A 15,997-nucleotide genomic window follows, 5' to 3' on the forward strand; every position below is an offset into this window, starting at 1 on the left:
CGCTTTCAATTTTTTTGTACTTTAATATACAAACGTATATTTTGAAGTTGCTCGATTTTTTTTAACGGGTAATAAAAAAGCAAATAAAAAATTCTTATGGTCATGATTGATATTTTATTAAGATTCACGATCCGCTGGACGTTACATATTGTGAAGTGATCGGCTTCAGCGTCGAGCGTTTCGTTCAACGCACTCGAAATCACGAGATCATACTTTACGGAATTTGTTCGGTGTTCACTTGCGCGGTGAACGTAATTATGTAACTGATCTCGGAATCGTCTTGAATATTCACGTGCTTCAACTTCGCGTGCGGGATTAATTCAATTTGGAAAGCTTACGTATATACAAAGCTACGGTACAACACCCTGCACTCTCTTGATTGATAAGGTGCGAGATAATTTACAGCATAGTTGCGCGCGATTAGAGAAACTATTATTAGGTCGAGTTTAGGCTTGTTAAACGATACGTTGCGAACCTCTCTGCATTCACAGGGCACCGGTAGAAATATTCGGATGATTTAGTTTTCATTCAGTTGATCAATTTTTTTTTTTTCCCTTTCCAATCAGAATTAGTCACCTTATTCTATGTAACGGTAAAGGCTATACTACAGCCTGGATTATAGGATCGAAGGTATAATAGTCGTTACATTATCCGTACGGTGTATAATTTTACGAGCGTTTTACGCACCGTGGCATAATGACCATAACCACGTCACAATTCGTGACGATCAAATGCATACATGGTACGACTTTTTCAATTTGATAGAAAAAAGGAAGAGGAAAATTTATCCGGATTGGGAGAGTGATGTCGTCGCTAACGACGATAACAGTTTGATCAAAAATGTGACTCCGTTAATTATAATCCACCCCAATATTTTATAGTGGACATCGTTGGATTATGCGGTTCGATGAATGTATTACGTAAAATTTTCATAGGGTGTGTATAAATTAACTATTGCCATGTAAAGGATACCGCCGAAATTTCCCCAGTTTAAACATTGAAAAAGTTAATTATTGAGGGTTTACCTGTATACCAACGTCGGGGAAATGGGGTTTGGCTGAATTACGCAGGACATAGGATATTTAAACGCCTCTTCGATTCGTAATGCTAACCTGACAGACCCGATAGCCGCGACAAGTGAAAAACGTTCCCTCCGGAAACGGGGGTTTTGTTTGACAATTGATCGTTGTATACTTTACTTCGTCTGATATAATTGTACTAACGCCACATAATTGTTCGAAAGCACTCATATGTTAGAAAAATAATCCCCAGGTCCTAAACATTTCAGAGTCAACCTACCAAGTTATTCCGTAGAGAAACTTCTCTCATATATATCAATTAGATTCCAAACTGCATTGACCTAAAAAATCTGTGTGATTCGTTGAAAACTTATTCATCCTATCGAGTTTTCCGCGTAGCACGAAAGCTGTATGGATCGGAAAAATTCTAGGAAAAAGTGTAGTTCAGACCCTTTTGATACCCACTTTGATCAGGTGAAAGAACGAAAAAATTTGAAATCGGCAGGAAAAATATTTCACTTTTTTCTTCCACTTGAAATTCGAGGGGAATGGTGCACGAGAATTCGACCTAGTTAGTATTGTCATCTAAATCAAGTTGAAAAATTTACATATATTTACATTTAATACACCAATCATAGACGATGTGAAAGAACTGCAGCTTTTGTTAGTACGGATAACGTTTGACGAAGAAATACAAGAGGCCAAAGACGTACGACGACGTAAATCAGCACCGCTTGCTGTCCAGTAAAGCTCCTTCGGTTTAGAGCCTCTTCGAATACAATATAAACGTTGAAGAAAAGTACACGTAAAAACTTTGCCGACACAAGAGAACTGGCTCTGTCTGCTTCGTGACGCGACTAAAGTACCCTTTCCCACCCATAAAAATCCTTCATCTTTAAACCGATGATATATGTAAATATTGAAAACGTTGCACGTGACATCCACTACACACGTATAATATGGGACTTTGGCAGACTTGTCTCGAGAGTAATCCTCGAAGATGCCACCTTGAAAATCCGAAAATTAGATCGCTTGGCAAAGTCGTCTCTATCGATCGTCCATACGCGTGTCGTTTTCGTTTATCTGAAAAATCGTGAGTTTCGTGATTTTTTTTCCAACTTTCGCTGAGCATCATCCGTGAGTTTGTTTTCGGATTACACCCTCCTGATCCTCAGCCCTCGACCCAATGATATAATCGACCACCCGAAAATCGTATTCATTTTGTATTCGGCCCGACAGCTACCGCGAAGTTGATTAGCGGTGAGACAATTGGAGATGTGAAATCGCTTTTTTTTCATCTCAGATGAACCATTTTTCTAAACTCTACTTACGAAAATTGCGCGCGTATCTTTCAGACAGCAATCAATGTGAGGAATTCTCCGACTGAATGCATGCGGAAAGATCGGCTGAAAAAGAACACAGTTCAGGCGGAAATCGGATGTACTACTACGTAGTTATACACATACATGAAGCTCCAAAAGTCAAGTAAGTATACGTGCACGTGTGTACCCGTGGCTTCAATTCCAGCAACTCTATTTTACGCCATTTCTCTCAGTTTCACGTTGCTTAAGCGTGTATATACCGGACGAATACCTTCTATTCGTATTACATACTATCTGGTATATACACCATTGTACGTAGGTACGGTACCTAAGCTACGAGTAGGTTATAAACGCAGACGTATGTCGCGAAACAAACGTGCAGCGATCCCAAGATAATTAGGATTCGTTACGGTTCGAGGCTTTGTATATGTTGTATGCTGGGTTGTATACGTATATTTAGGTACGGAAGGACCAAGGAAGCGCATAGTTTCTCTTCCGTTCTTAATACGCTCAAAGTGAACGAGGCTTCAACTCCAGAAGGTATGAGATGCTGCAGCTGCGCTCATCGTCTGTAGCGAAATCCTCTTCATTTATTTTCACTTAGGATCATTTTCCGATAATTTTTGTAATATTTATCCATGTAAGTGGCAACGTTTTTACGAGATCAGAAGGGCTGTTTCTGTATTCGAGAGAATGAGCTGCCAGGATCTTGATAAAGTTAAATTTTTTTTTTTTTTTTCTATCACCGGTGATCGTGAGGTAAAGTGTAACAACAAGGTGTTGCCATATGCGAGTGGCATCTCACCCCCTCGTCACAGATACCAGATAGGAGTTTTATGGTAATTCTTTGCCGGTCGAGAGAACACCTAATGCTCTGAATAATATTCCACAACCTAGCCTGCATCAGAGACACGAGATATCTTCGCTGTTTCATAATAACTGATGCCATTTTTATTCCGTTTATATGCGATATTCAGCTGTTCGTATCACTCTTGCGAAAACCACCGAAATAGTCATCTTGTTGATTGACCTTACCTCAGTAACGTTCGCAGGAATTTCGAGGCGATGGAGAGGTCATGGGAGAGTGCAACGATTCATATTCTTTTCAGTTGCTTTTTCGACGCTTGTGCATAATTCTTGACGGTACGGATCAAGCGGAATGTTCTCGTCACTTTTGCTCATGCTGCGATGAGAAGGACAAACTACAGTCGTAAATATAGCCAAGACTCTTGAAAATTGTTTCGTCACTTTATTAATCCCTCGTGTTTACTAATAAATTTGTTACTGCAGAGACAAGTCGTTGTCTTATTTAACGATGAGTTCGAACCCCTTGAGAATCGGGCAACGTTGCGCTGTTCTCTACGTATACGTCAAAACTGGATGTGCACTCTGCAATTCTGCGGCTTATACAACAACTACATCGATGAAAATATAGTCTTACGTTTTATTGTTAAACGAAAATAATGAAAGTGCAATGCTGCGAGATAATAATTAGAAAATTTGGAAAATCCTTCCATGTCATCGAGATATCGAACGATTCATAAAACTTTAGTAATCGGACGTTTGCGTCTCCTAACGTTGGACGTTCGCGCATCTCGATATCACTTTTCTCTCTGATATTCTTCATCCGGTCGTAATATCACATACGAGGGGCATTCCGCGTCAAACGGACCACTTTTTTCGAAATATTTTTTGAACTTGATGAAAATTTTTTTCAATCAGCAAACGAATGAAATATCGTCACCGTTCAGAGGCACAATTCACTCATTTCGCCGAGTCCAATCAACCCACGAGCGAAATGCAACGGTACCAATAGGTACACGCTCATGTTGCTGCACCGATTCAGAAACACGACGTATTTCCAGTTTTCATCTCGCGTTGCGAATTTCAATTACGGTCATCAAGTTTTGGAGGAGGATTTTTGACATTCTTCTGTTGGACAAAATTACTTTGGCGTATGTATGAATATCATACGTGTTCATGAGAGCCAGTTCCAGATTACCTTCGATGAAACAAACAGTCGTCTCAAAAGATGCATCAATTCAATTATTCTCAGAAGACTCGGATTCAGAATGCAACAAAGTATGATACTTCGATTCTTGTTTCCAAAATGGAAAAACATCAAAGGCTGTATTAATAAAATTCTCAAAGTAATGCCGCAACACGAGTTACTTCGGGTGATAAAATATATATATATATATGTTTGTTCGGATTATTGTTGGCAGAAAGTTATCTCGTCCTGGCGCGGATCAACGGATATAACAGCATCTATGCACTGACGTGCACGTTTCCACACATACGGATCTGTGAGTCTCGTACGTAGGACTTTGAAGCGTGCATGTCGCCAGAACCTCTCTTGTCATTATATTCACTCGAGTGAGTTAATTTTCACGCGACATATCCGATATCACGAAGTATGATAATTGATTGATTTCGGGTCTATACCTACTATTTTTTCACTTTTTTCAAACTACAGTTTCATATCCACACTGCCCTTGAAATAGTTCAGATTCCGACGAGAAGGATCAATTTGCTTGTGGCTTAACGGGTCTGACGTTCGGAATCCAAGAATGTGGAAGAACTCTCTGTGCGAAAGAACAATGGACGAACGAATGCGCGTATCGGTCAAATGACGAACGTACAACTGATGTATTATCCATTGCAAGGTAAAAGTAAAATGTGATGTACATGAAATTCCTAGGTGAAGTATAGAGCGATAGTATGTTGGGAGTTTGGACGGGGGTGATATATCAAATTTCAGTGTAATAATGCAGTGTCTTGTCCGCCTCTCGGCGTAGGGGTAGAAAGTATCCAATATGGTGACACGTTGAGAACGACACCTGAGAAACGAGCGGCGTCGCTAAGTTAAAGCGGGGCGTAATCCTCGGGTTTACCGAGAGAAAACTCAGATTCAAGTTATCCCCTTTCTTTCCTTTTCTTCCCTTCCGCCGCAGCCCCTCTGGACTTTTGTACCCCCGGTGCCTCTTTTTCCGGCCCTCAACCCTCAACCCTCAACCCTATGCTTTCTCCATCCGCCACCTCGCTCCGCTTCTCGTCTATTCTCTACTCGGCGAGGTCAGCTTATGAGAAATCCCTCCTGCCGCGTGCTAACATTATGGTTGAGTTCGCGTACCCCGCCAACTCCCCCAGCGCTGTCTATTAAATACCTAATATCAACTCATACACCCCACCCACCTATCCTCCGCCGCCGCCGCCGCCGCCGCCTTCTCCATCACCTATACCAACACCCCCTTTCCCCCCTCACCTCTTTACCGCCTCCTTCCCTTTCTTCCTTCGCCCTCGAACTCTACTCTTAACTTGAAGCTAATCCAAAATGTGCCGAACGGCATGCGCATTATCATTCTTGTAGCAGACACGGGAAACTTTGTTCCCTTTTGCCCCGCCGTAATATTATACGAGTTAGAACTTCTTGCCGGTTAATCTGTGTACGTAGGTAGCTTCTAAGCGGTGGGATGAGACCACGTTTTCTCGAATAACAATTCAAACTGTCTTACCACACTAATTTTTCGTTTATTACGTGTTTTAGTTTCTCCTTCTTTTTTTTATCTTCTTTTCTTTCTCTTCCTTCGGTTCACACCTTATTTTCAGTGGGACGCGTCAAGGAAAACTTTTCAATGAGCACGGGCATCCGTTGGAATATTTTTTTACATTTCCTGTGCCGAGTTAACGACAGTTAGGAGCATCTCAAACTATGCACTTTTGATTTAGCCAGAATTAGAAGGAAGAAAATGGTTATCTTTCAATTCAGAAATCTACTTTAAATTTTTCACCAGCAGCAGCGTATGCCGTTCTTCTGTACCGAAAACAACTCTACTCCATCCTTAGACAGGTAAAATTTGCCGATACGTGCTCCGCTAAGGTGTACTACCGACTTCGTAGTGCTAAGTTTCGGCATTCTCGCAACGGTGGGAATATCTCTCTGACGTTTCTATCGTTCACTGTGCTTATTCACTAGATTCCAACACTCACGATCGCTCGCATCGGATTTTACGAGGGTTTTCTTCTACAGTCAGTACGTACGCAACAATTGACCAAAAAACCGTTTGTCCGGGTTTCCATTTGTCTGTAAAGATTATAAACGCATACGATTCGGATCTAATTGTAAGGATCCAGTCGCAGAAATGGCCGGGCTTGGTATGGTTTTGTCCTTTTTATTTACGGAAAGAGTTTTTGATTGATTATACCGCCGAAACGGGTGTAGCTTTACCAGTTTCGTGTTTCCAACAAACTATACTTCCCACTGACGCTCGCTCGGTCTGCAGGACCAGTAATTCCTGAGATACTTGGAAAAGTTTTATACTTTTTCCGAGATAGTATTCGATCATGATTAACGCACGATTAACCGAGAACTATTTCTATAGAGAAATTGGAGCCGGCAGACGATTGCAGAGTAAACCTAATTATATAGGTTATACCTATATACACGTTTATCGACGTACGTACACCCTCTGAGTTTGATTCTGAATAACATTGTGGACAAGGTTACGGGACAACTTCTGACGAGACTATCGAGAAGACCCTAATAGAAAAAAAAAGTAATTTTGTATGCATGCGGAAAGTATGTGCATAGACCAATTTTTTTTTTTTTCAATTAACCAAAGAATTGATGGATAAATAAATAACAGGAACGGTAATAATTACCTCACCAACGATAAAAATTTCATGCACTAAGATATTTACCTACCTGCCGTGTGGTTCGTACGATATGATATACATACGTGTAAGCGAGAATTTAATTTCACTTCCGAATGAGCTATTCACGTTTCGTGTTGAACATTCTGCAACGAATGCATTTAAAACATTTCAAAGTACGCGCACGGTGCAAAACTTGTAACTTTGCAAGGGAAACTTTCAACACGTGACAGACTGTTGTGCTTCTGTTACCGTGGAAATCTACCAAGTTGGCCCACGACGAATGGATCTTAAGTAAATCCTGAAAATCGTAATTGAAGGTGACCAAACTTATACAACGCCCTGTTGTCAGTATCAATCGGGAATACAAATTTTACTAACTTATCGAAAAACTTCTTCGTCGTGTGCAAATCTAGTTTCATCTGCAGATAAAAGTAAACAGTTAGTTCTTGCGTTTTGAAAAATTGTACTCGCGTCATGATGCACGGGGTTAATCGAGACGTTAGAGTCAATAACGGTCGAATGTTTTCGACGTCAAGAATTGCGGTTTACTTAATAGTTTGTCGGAGATGCGGCAACGTTCTGGAAATTTATTTTCATTGATATGCGTTCGGGGTGCAGAATAAGTTTTTCATTTGCATATACGTGGTACGTACGTGAGACTATAGAGCGCTTCGCGGGATTTTTATCTATAGAATCGGTGTACCGTATGCTGAATTTGCTAACGGGTAAATCGGTTCCAGTTTTGGATACTGACATGAGTGACGGGAGACGTGCGTAGAAATGTAGGTCTGCCAAGAGAGGTGCTGACGCGCCAGATGAAGATTGACATCTTAGTTTATCTTTGCACGTAGGTACCTTTTCCTTTTAGGCTTTGAGGGAACTTCTTTTTTCCCGTAATGGGTACGTATACACGTTTTCTTCGTAAAATGTCAAGATCCAACGGACCGCATCCTTCGCTAACATTTTATTTGCCTGGAGATATTTCGAAGATTCAATTGAATACGTTCGACAAAAGACTGCAACGTGGCGTACGTCTGTGGTAACATCAGCATTGGAATTTAAGACAAAACCCAAGTATATCATATCAAGATCCGCACTATCTGGTTTCCAAATTCAACGAGTAGAAGTTCAGACGTAGCAAAGAATTTCACCATTCGTCGCTATGTCTGGTCCAGATTGATTTGTGAGTACCTCTATTACCGTTAAGTACTGGAAAAAACTTCTGGTCCTAATGGCGCCTATTTTTATGTAAATCACAGAAAAATTAAATTTATTTGAAATGAGAAAATTTTCTCTGGGTTCCCTAATAAACACAGCGCAAATATAATATCTAGATGCATATTTATTAGAGTGTTTCATTTTTATACGTTATAATCTTTTTTTTTTTACCTACCCGAAAATCTGATACTTTATAGAAGTAAAAAATATTCCTGTTGGAAAAAAATTTCAAGTGAATTAGAGGCTTCGCTCATCCGAAAATTCGATTTCTCGTTTAAATAACACGAGACATTTTTTGTTTTGTGTTCTACTCGAATTTTTGGTATTAAACTTTTTTTTTTTACGATAAAAATAAAGCTTTGGTAGGGTATTAATTTTGCTACAATATTGTATTGATAAGCTTGAGCTCTACGACCAATAGTTTTCAAGTTACAGAGCTTAAAAGGTGAATATGGATAATAATTGACATCAAATCCCCTATAATTTTGAATTCGATTCATCCTACATCAGAAATTACGTCGATAACTCGATTTGTCCGGAATTTTCATCCATTCGATGATCTGGAGCACCACAAATGTAAAATCCGTTCACTTTTATATTCCATTTCACCCTAATTCCATCGGCAACAAGGAAAGAGAAAATCGATTCATATCGTGACATGCAAGTCAACTGACGATGAGGATGATGATTTTTAGACGATATGTCGACCACGTTCATCGTATCATCTTTTTTGTCTAGTTTCCGAAGTTAGCTGTGTTGGCACAACAGGCCTCAAAGGGCGACTTTTTCATGCCGGAAAAGCTGAAAAAGTGTATTTCAAAAACAAGAGACTCTCCATGGGAAAAATTATCGAAACGCCTTTGAAACGATGTGAAGCAGATGATCCGATTTGTTGAAATTCTAGTTTATTTGTCGACGATTGGTGAAAATGGTCCTATTCGGCGTCCGCTTCCAAATTGAGGATTGTCGTTTAACGAGACTGTTCCGTGATATTTGATAGCTTGACGAACACGTACCTACCACCATACGGGGGATGAATTGCGAGCATGCGTTGCGAATGCCCCGCAGTGTGGCATTTTCCGCTTTGCCGTTTCGACAGGAACACCCTTACCAGTATAGCTGTACACATTTTACACGTACTAGCGACGCGTTTTAGGAGGTTAATCGTTTCTCACATGACACGGGCACCTGGAACACCGGCGATTCCGGTGATGCAGAAAAACAGAAAACGTGGTCTGTCGGTACGAGGGAGAAAACTATGTCAGCGCAAAAATACCCCATGCACTTCAGGATCATGAACCCAGCGAGCCTCTTAAACGGAAATAAAATTCACGAGCAATGTCAAGAGAAAAATGGCGCACGTTTCACTCGGTGAACATGATCCAAAACTGCGAAAGGTTATTCCGAGTATCCGAACTATTAAGGAATGGACATTGGTCTAATTTGGACCCGCGATTCCTGTACTTCAGCATAGATATATCTACCATATCTATGATTTTGGCGACTAGGAGAGTTTGTTGCGTTTCTTTCTTCACGCTTGTTTTTTGTCACTATTATCAGGTAATTCGAGTGGATGACAAATAGTCATTTTTCGGATAGGATGTTATAGTTACCGGTGGAATTAGTTCATGGGGGATTTTTCAAACGATAAATCTACGCCGTGGGCGACAGCAGGCGATTCAGGGCGCAGCTGTCTCTGCACGAGATGTTGAAAATGTCCAAAGCTCCTGTTTCCCGTGTATTTTGCAGCTGTGCAGGTATAAAACATGATAAAAACGAAACGAGAGAAAAATACATAGAGGAAGAAGCCACTGTACAGGAGTTTTCTGTATATGGAAAACCTTGTGGTTCCGCCCGAGTCTCGTTGTCGAGTGAGAATTAATTTGGAAGCTTTGAGTATAGATAGTTTGCGTGTCAAAGGTTGCTGTACCAGACACAAAGGACATGCGGTAGAGATAAGACGACGTAGGTTGTACCTAGTTGTTGAATAAAAAAAAGTAAAAGATGAAATTCTCAAGTCATCCATTCTCTGTGTCAGGGGAGATTCCCGGCGCAGCGAAGAAACCAGCTCTGGGACCAGACGGGCCGCGGGGGTGGAGGCAAAGGGGCGAGGTGACTGTCAGCGAAGCTCAGATTGTATCGTTGTTCCCAACGGGGAACTACGCCGTCCACTCTCTCGAAGCCCTTGACTTATGGTAGCAACTGCAAACCAGCCACCTTATCCGCAACGATCGGTCGTCATTTTGTACACTTTCTTGTAGCCGTGTGTTTCTTCCTTTTTTTTTTTTTTTCATCCGCACTGCTTTTTATTTTCAAGTTTCTCGCGAGTTTGCCTCGCGTCGAAATTTCCCTCGCCCGAATCGGTTCGATACGCGATACGCAAAAATACTACACCCACGTGAGCGCGGTATCTGCGAGATTTTATTAATAAAATCATGCTACAGGCAATTTGCATTTCGGACGAGCGAAGGAATGAATATAACCGAACGGTTCACAGCTCGTAAAACTGGTGAATTGTATAATTTTATATAGTTTGATTTATTATTCATATCGATCAATTGCTAGTATACCTTTGGGGCGTTGCGTTGAAAGGACTGTAGAAAAGTTGTGTCACGTGAATTGGAATGAGATGAAAACAGCGAAACGGGCGAATTTTAACCTACGTTCGGACTCATCAAATTTTCGTTACGTAATTTCAAACCATCGGTTCAATACCCCGGGCTCGTACATGGCCAACGCCGGGCAAATATGCTTTGATCTTGTGCAGAAAAGTTCGCGATCGTTTGCAAAATTGATATATATTTTTTTTCGCTGCGTCAAGCAGCCCCATATTCAGCCGAAGTGTTTTGTAGTCGTTTCGAAACTTGACGTACAGTTGATGAAACTAGCCATTTTTTTCCACGACACCCGGACGGTTTATTTTACGAACCAAACGGATTTCAGGTTCCACTGCCCACTCAAAATTCATATTTTGATTCATATTTTTATTCCTCATACAATCAAAAAGGTGAACGCTTCGAACGTTGAATTTTCCGAAATTATCACGTCCCTTCGAATACATACGCATGAAAGGAGTATAGCGTAAAAGGAAACTGGCTCACCCATCCCACGAACCTTTCCTACTTTGGAATATTTTCTATGAAAACTATGCAGTGGTGTGCTCTCGAAGTCTGGTACCAACTATAATCAATAGAGTATTGAACAACTTTTGATGCAATGCATAGGTTAAACTTTACCGCCTGATAGAAGTAACGGTTGAATAGCCATTGTGATTAATTGCTCGAATTATTGCAGTCTATTGCTATAGATAACCACCACTCGACTACATCGTGCAAAAAAATTTATGACATTGATTATTATAATCAATACTAGGGTGAGTCGGAAATTTTTTTATTTTTTATTTTCTGAGCATCTACTCATCATCTACTCATGCAATCGATCGAGTAATCATTAATTATTCGCTGTTGGGAGCAGAAAAATCATAAGACATATCGATTGGTTTTAGTCGTAGACCCACTTTGATTCGTCGCAATGCATGAATGGGTCGAAATATTCGAATTTCTCGGTCTACGAGGGAGCCCGAGCTTAGCTGGAGTCAGGTAGCCACGGGTGCGCGGTTTGTTTTGGGGCGTCACCTCTGCTCAGCCCCGAAGGTGACGTCTCACAACAAAGCGCTACGCTGCTGGCTACGCTGACTCCAGCAAAGCTTGGGCTCCCCGACTCAACTTCAATTTTAACGTCAAAAAAAGAGCATTTCAGTTTTGGATTTCATACTTGATTAATTAATTTTTCATTTAAAAAACGAGTTGGCTACCTCAAAATATCGAGTGAAAAATTTTTTGCACATTTGAAAAAAATTTTTTTCTTATAAGGTACAATTTCTGCCCCCATGCTAAGAAAATAAAAAAAACATTCTTCTCAACCCACCCTAATCAACACACCGCGAATACCAGTTGTACCCATAGGTGTAAGGGAAACCGAGGTAGGATATGGGGTATACGGGGCACGATGGGGTACCAAACGAAAGTAATAAACTCCATTCTGGGTTGTTAATATTTATAAAAAGCAATGAGAAAACAGTACATTCAAATCACGATGATTCTCCTTTTTTCTGTCACTTCCGTTCTGCTTCAGTCGTTGACACCTAAGCATAATGGAAGTGACAATATGGTTGTTGACGCGGTCGAATGTGCAAGACATATGTTTGGCGGTCGTCCGACGTTTGCCGATTATCAAAGCCGGGTATGGAAATCAATTATCTGCGATTTCAGATAACCTCGTATAACGTCATTTTGTCAGCTGATGCAGACTCACGTTTTCCGAACGGTACATAATATGGAAGAAACTTCGCCATTGGCATTATCGAATAAGGCTATCGACACCTCGCCAATTTACTATCGGCAATGAAGTCTGAACTATTAGCATGGGGAAGTTCTATACTATAGTTCATACATATATGTATAGAAGATAGTTTCCTCGACGATTTTCTCAATAGTTTGTAAAAGTTTTTCCTACTGCTTGAGTCTTCGTCAATATTTTATGAATCGAAGTGTCGGTACTTATGACAACTAGAGGTAAATTGATTATTCATTCCTTTCGGACTGCGACTCTCGAAACGTTTCAAATTCGCTCGGCCCCCCCTTAACAATTGGGCTCACTCGATCAATGGATACGACTTTTACGAAATATTTACATATCTTTGCTACGGCCGTTCGAATTTGTCACAGCAAACCTTTCCCACATCGACGTCTCGGCACAACATTTTTTATCTACCATCATCATTGTCCCGCAATTTACGTGTCCGAATAGTTTCTCTCCACCAGTTTGCCGATAGTTTTTCCGTTCTATTTCGCTCTGGATCATCAAAATCGACCTTCACGATTCCAAATGGTTGTCTACGATAGGGTACATAACAATAAGAGAACAAGCGCATCTCGATCCAACCGCCCACAAAAAAAAACCAGCTTCAAATTTCGCAGCTTTGCGAGCATGTAAGTCTGACGACGGGTGAAAATTACTCACGTGTAACCTGCGTTCAGTTGAAAGTTATCCAATAGACTCCAAACTGTGTATCTCGATACGCGACAGCCGTCCTCTTTGATGGCTATTAACAATTCCTTCAAATAGGATTGAAAGTATCGTATTCGTTCATAGTCATTCAATTCCCCGTAGTCGGGGTAACCGTTCTCGAGAACGTAGACCAGCGGGTTATTATATTCGTCTTTGATCTTGCATAGAACATTGCGAAATCCCCTGGGTACAACCTGTCTCGGAAAATGAACAGTTTAATAACTTACGCCTCGCTGTTCTGGATGATACCACCCGATTGGTCGGTATTTACTTTCAACCAGGAAGCCGATGACGAAGCCCAGCTAGGATCAAAGACGGACAAGTAACCCAAATCATTCTTGTATATTCCAAGCGCTTCATCAGGATCGGGGATGCTTATCGTAGACGTGTAGTGATTCAATCCGAAGTAGTCGCATGTCCCTCTGTCGATCGGCAACAGAAGAAAGGAGGATAAAAAATTACTACGATGATCGACGATACGCCTAAAACGGTAGATGAAAAAATCGATACTCGATTGAAAACACACTTTATGTACGCTATCCATTCCGGAGACAATTCGGGGAGACGACTTTTGGGATAACCTTGCATTTTGCTCATTTTAGCTATTCTCGTCTTGACCTTCGGGGGAAAATCACCGACGTAAATGGGATGGGCCATCATACCGCAGCCGAATTGAAAAGCGGTGTCTCCGGCGGCAGCTTGAACATCGTCGAAAGATATCATTCCCTCGCATGGGAATGTCATGCCGATTTGACCATGCTGAGATGTTCTGAACTCGGCGTCGTACATGTGGTATGCTCGAGCATGGGCTTTCAGAACGTTGGTTTGACACCGCCAAATTCCAATTTCGAGCAATTCTTTAGCTGGAAATATTTAGTACAGACGATTGAGGTGGTGGGTTTATCGGGTGTATAATCCTCGCGGTCGATAATTACCAGGTGGCATGCTGTTTTCCAGATATCCTACACACAACTGCTGAGGTTCGTTGATTGTCACAAAATGTTTGACTTTGCTTCCAAACTCTTTGAAAATAAGCCGGGCGTATTCCACGTAACGGTCGATCATCATCTCGTTCATCCATCCACCCATTTCTTCCAAAAAATAAGGGTGGTCGAAATGGTAGATGGTGACAAATGGTTCGATGCCATTCGCGAGTATCTCGTCTATCAAATTGTGATAATATCGAATACCATCTTGGCTCACTTTGTTTGTATAACCGTTTGGAATAATTCGCGGCCAGCTGATAGAAAATCGATAAAAATTGAACTGAAACAATTATTGGTAGCAATGAAAAACTCGAAGCAACATTTCGCCAATTCGCACCCCACTCACCCCAATGTTTTTAACCAACGCTACGTCTTCTTTGTACTTGTAGTAAGAGTTGCAAGCAACGTCGCCGGTTGAATGATCCGTTATGCAACTCGGACAGGTGTGCACGTAGTGATCCCAGTCGCTTAGTCCCTTGTCTGGAATGGTAAGGTCACATGAGAACAAGGGCGCTTTATGGTAATTCATATTTGATGGTCGTCCGACGATAAAACGTCGGAGAATTTCGAGCGCGTTTACCGCTAACATTCCAGGCTCCTTCGATCTGATACGATGACGTCGCAGTTCCGAACATGAATCCAGCCGGAAAAGTATCTTCGCTGAGAGCATAGCCGTGATTTCTATAAAGATATCCGATATTTCACAATTGTATCGAGAGATTGAATAGTTTAGTTTAATTCTGCCTAGTTCCGTCCATTCGTATCAAGTTCAAACACTCACAGAAAAATGACCGTGGCGCAGATGACGATATGCAAAATATTTTTCATGCTGGGGTTGGATCAACCGACAGGCTCGGAATGACGAATTCCTTTACGAGCGTAGTTATCCATGCAGCTAACCGAACGTGGTACGTTTTTATAAATGGGATCGGGTATTTTCGGAATTTCGTTTAATACGTAGACGACTGTAATAGCACGGAGAGTACGTATTAGCTGTACGTACTACGAACTCACACCTCTTGCGACACTTCGTAAATTGAACGCGTTATTTTCGAGTGGCATCGATGCACGTATGTTTTGATCATCACCAATAAATAATTAGGATCTATTCATTTCCTCTTATCCGTACGATCGTTCGATCATGTTTGCCCATAACTTTTCCCAAGTCCTTTTCATATTATTACTGAACGACTGTTTACAACGTTAACGTGAGCCTTTGCTGTTTCAGTCGCTATTTTAACAAGTGCGAACGCATACAACAAATGACCAGCAATAATAAAGTATCCGATATTCGTAAATATTTTCGTTACAACGTGCATCACCGATGCCAAATACAATTCACAAATATTATAATCAACACTGTCTCAGTTCAATCTCAAACGAGAAAATTTTACTTCATTGTACTCCGCTCACTTGATTACTGCACCTTTGTGTACCTAGCCCCCCCCCACATTTTAATGACTGCCGTTACCGGCAACAGCACTGGAATTGAGTTCATCGAAACCTTGGGTTTGTCATCTCCGCGGTTCAATAGCCTCGACACGTAGAATTTCGACATTTCCATCTCTTTATTAGTTGCGGAATAATGAGGTGCCGTCATAAAGTGCTGTCGAGCTGAACACGTCGTCGAGCGCGCTAATATTTCATTAGCACATGTTCTATAAAATTGAGTTCGAATCGAATATTGTCTTTTGAAATATATACCGAGACTGGTACGAAGGAATTT

General features: G+C 41.1%; 1 protein-coding gene across 1 annotated transcript; it reads right to left on the reverse strand.

Moving 5' to 3' along the window:
• Positions 1–12,257: 12,257 nt before the first annotated feature.
• Positions 12,258–15,667, reverse strand: LOC105683009 (myrosinase 1-like). The gene is made up of 8 exons (XM_012395293.2): positions 15,053–15,667; positions 14,852–14,952; positions 14,618–14,751; positions 14,221–14,551; positions 13,812–14,148; positions 13,557–13,707; positions 13,238–13,479; positions 12,258–13,110 (listed from the first exon to the last, which is right to left on the reverse strand). The coding sequence occupies exons 1-8, from the start codon at positions 15,097–15,099 to the stop codon at positions 12,981–12,983; spliced, it is 1,473 nt and encodes a 490-aa protein (XP_012250716.2). The 5' UTR covers positions 15,100–15,667; the 3' UTR covers positions 12,258–12,980.
• Between the last annotated feature and the right edge of the window lie 330 nt (positions 15,668–15,997).

This window comes from Athalia rosae, chromosome 2 (assembly GCF_917208135.1).
Source record: "Athalia rosae chromosome 2, iyAthRosa1.1, whole genome shotgun sequence".
NCBI lineage: Eukaryota > Metazoa > Arthropoda > Insecta > Hymenoptera > Athaliidae > Athalia > Athalia rosae.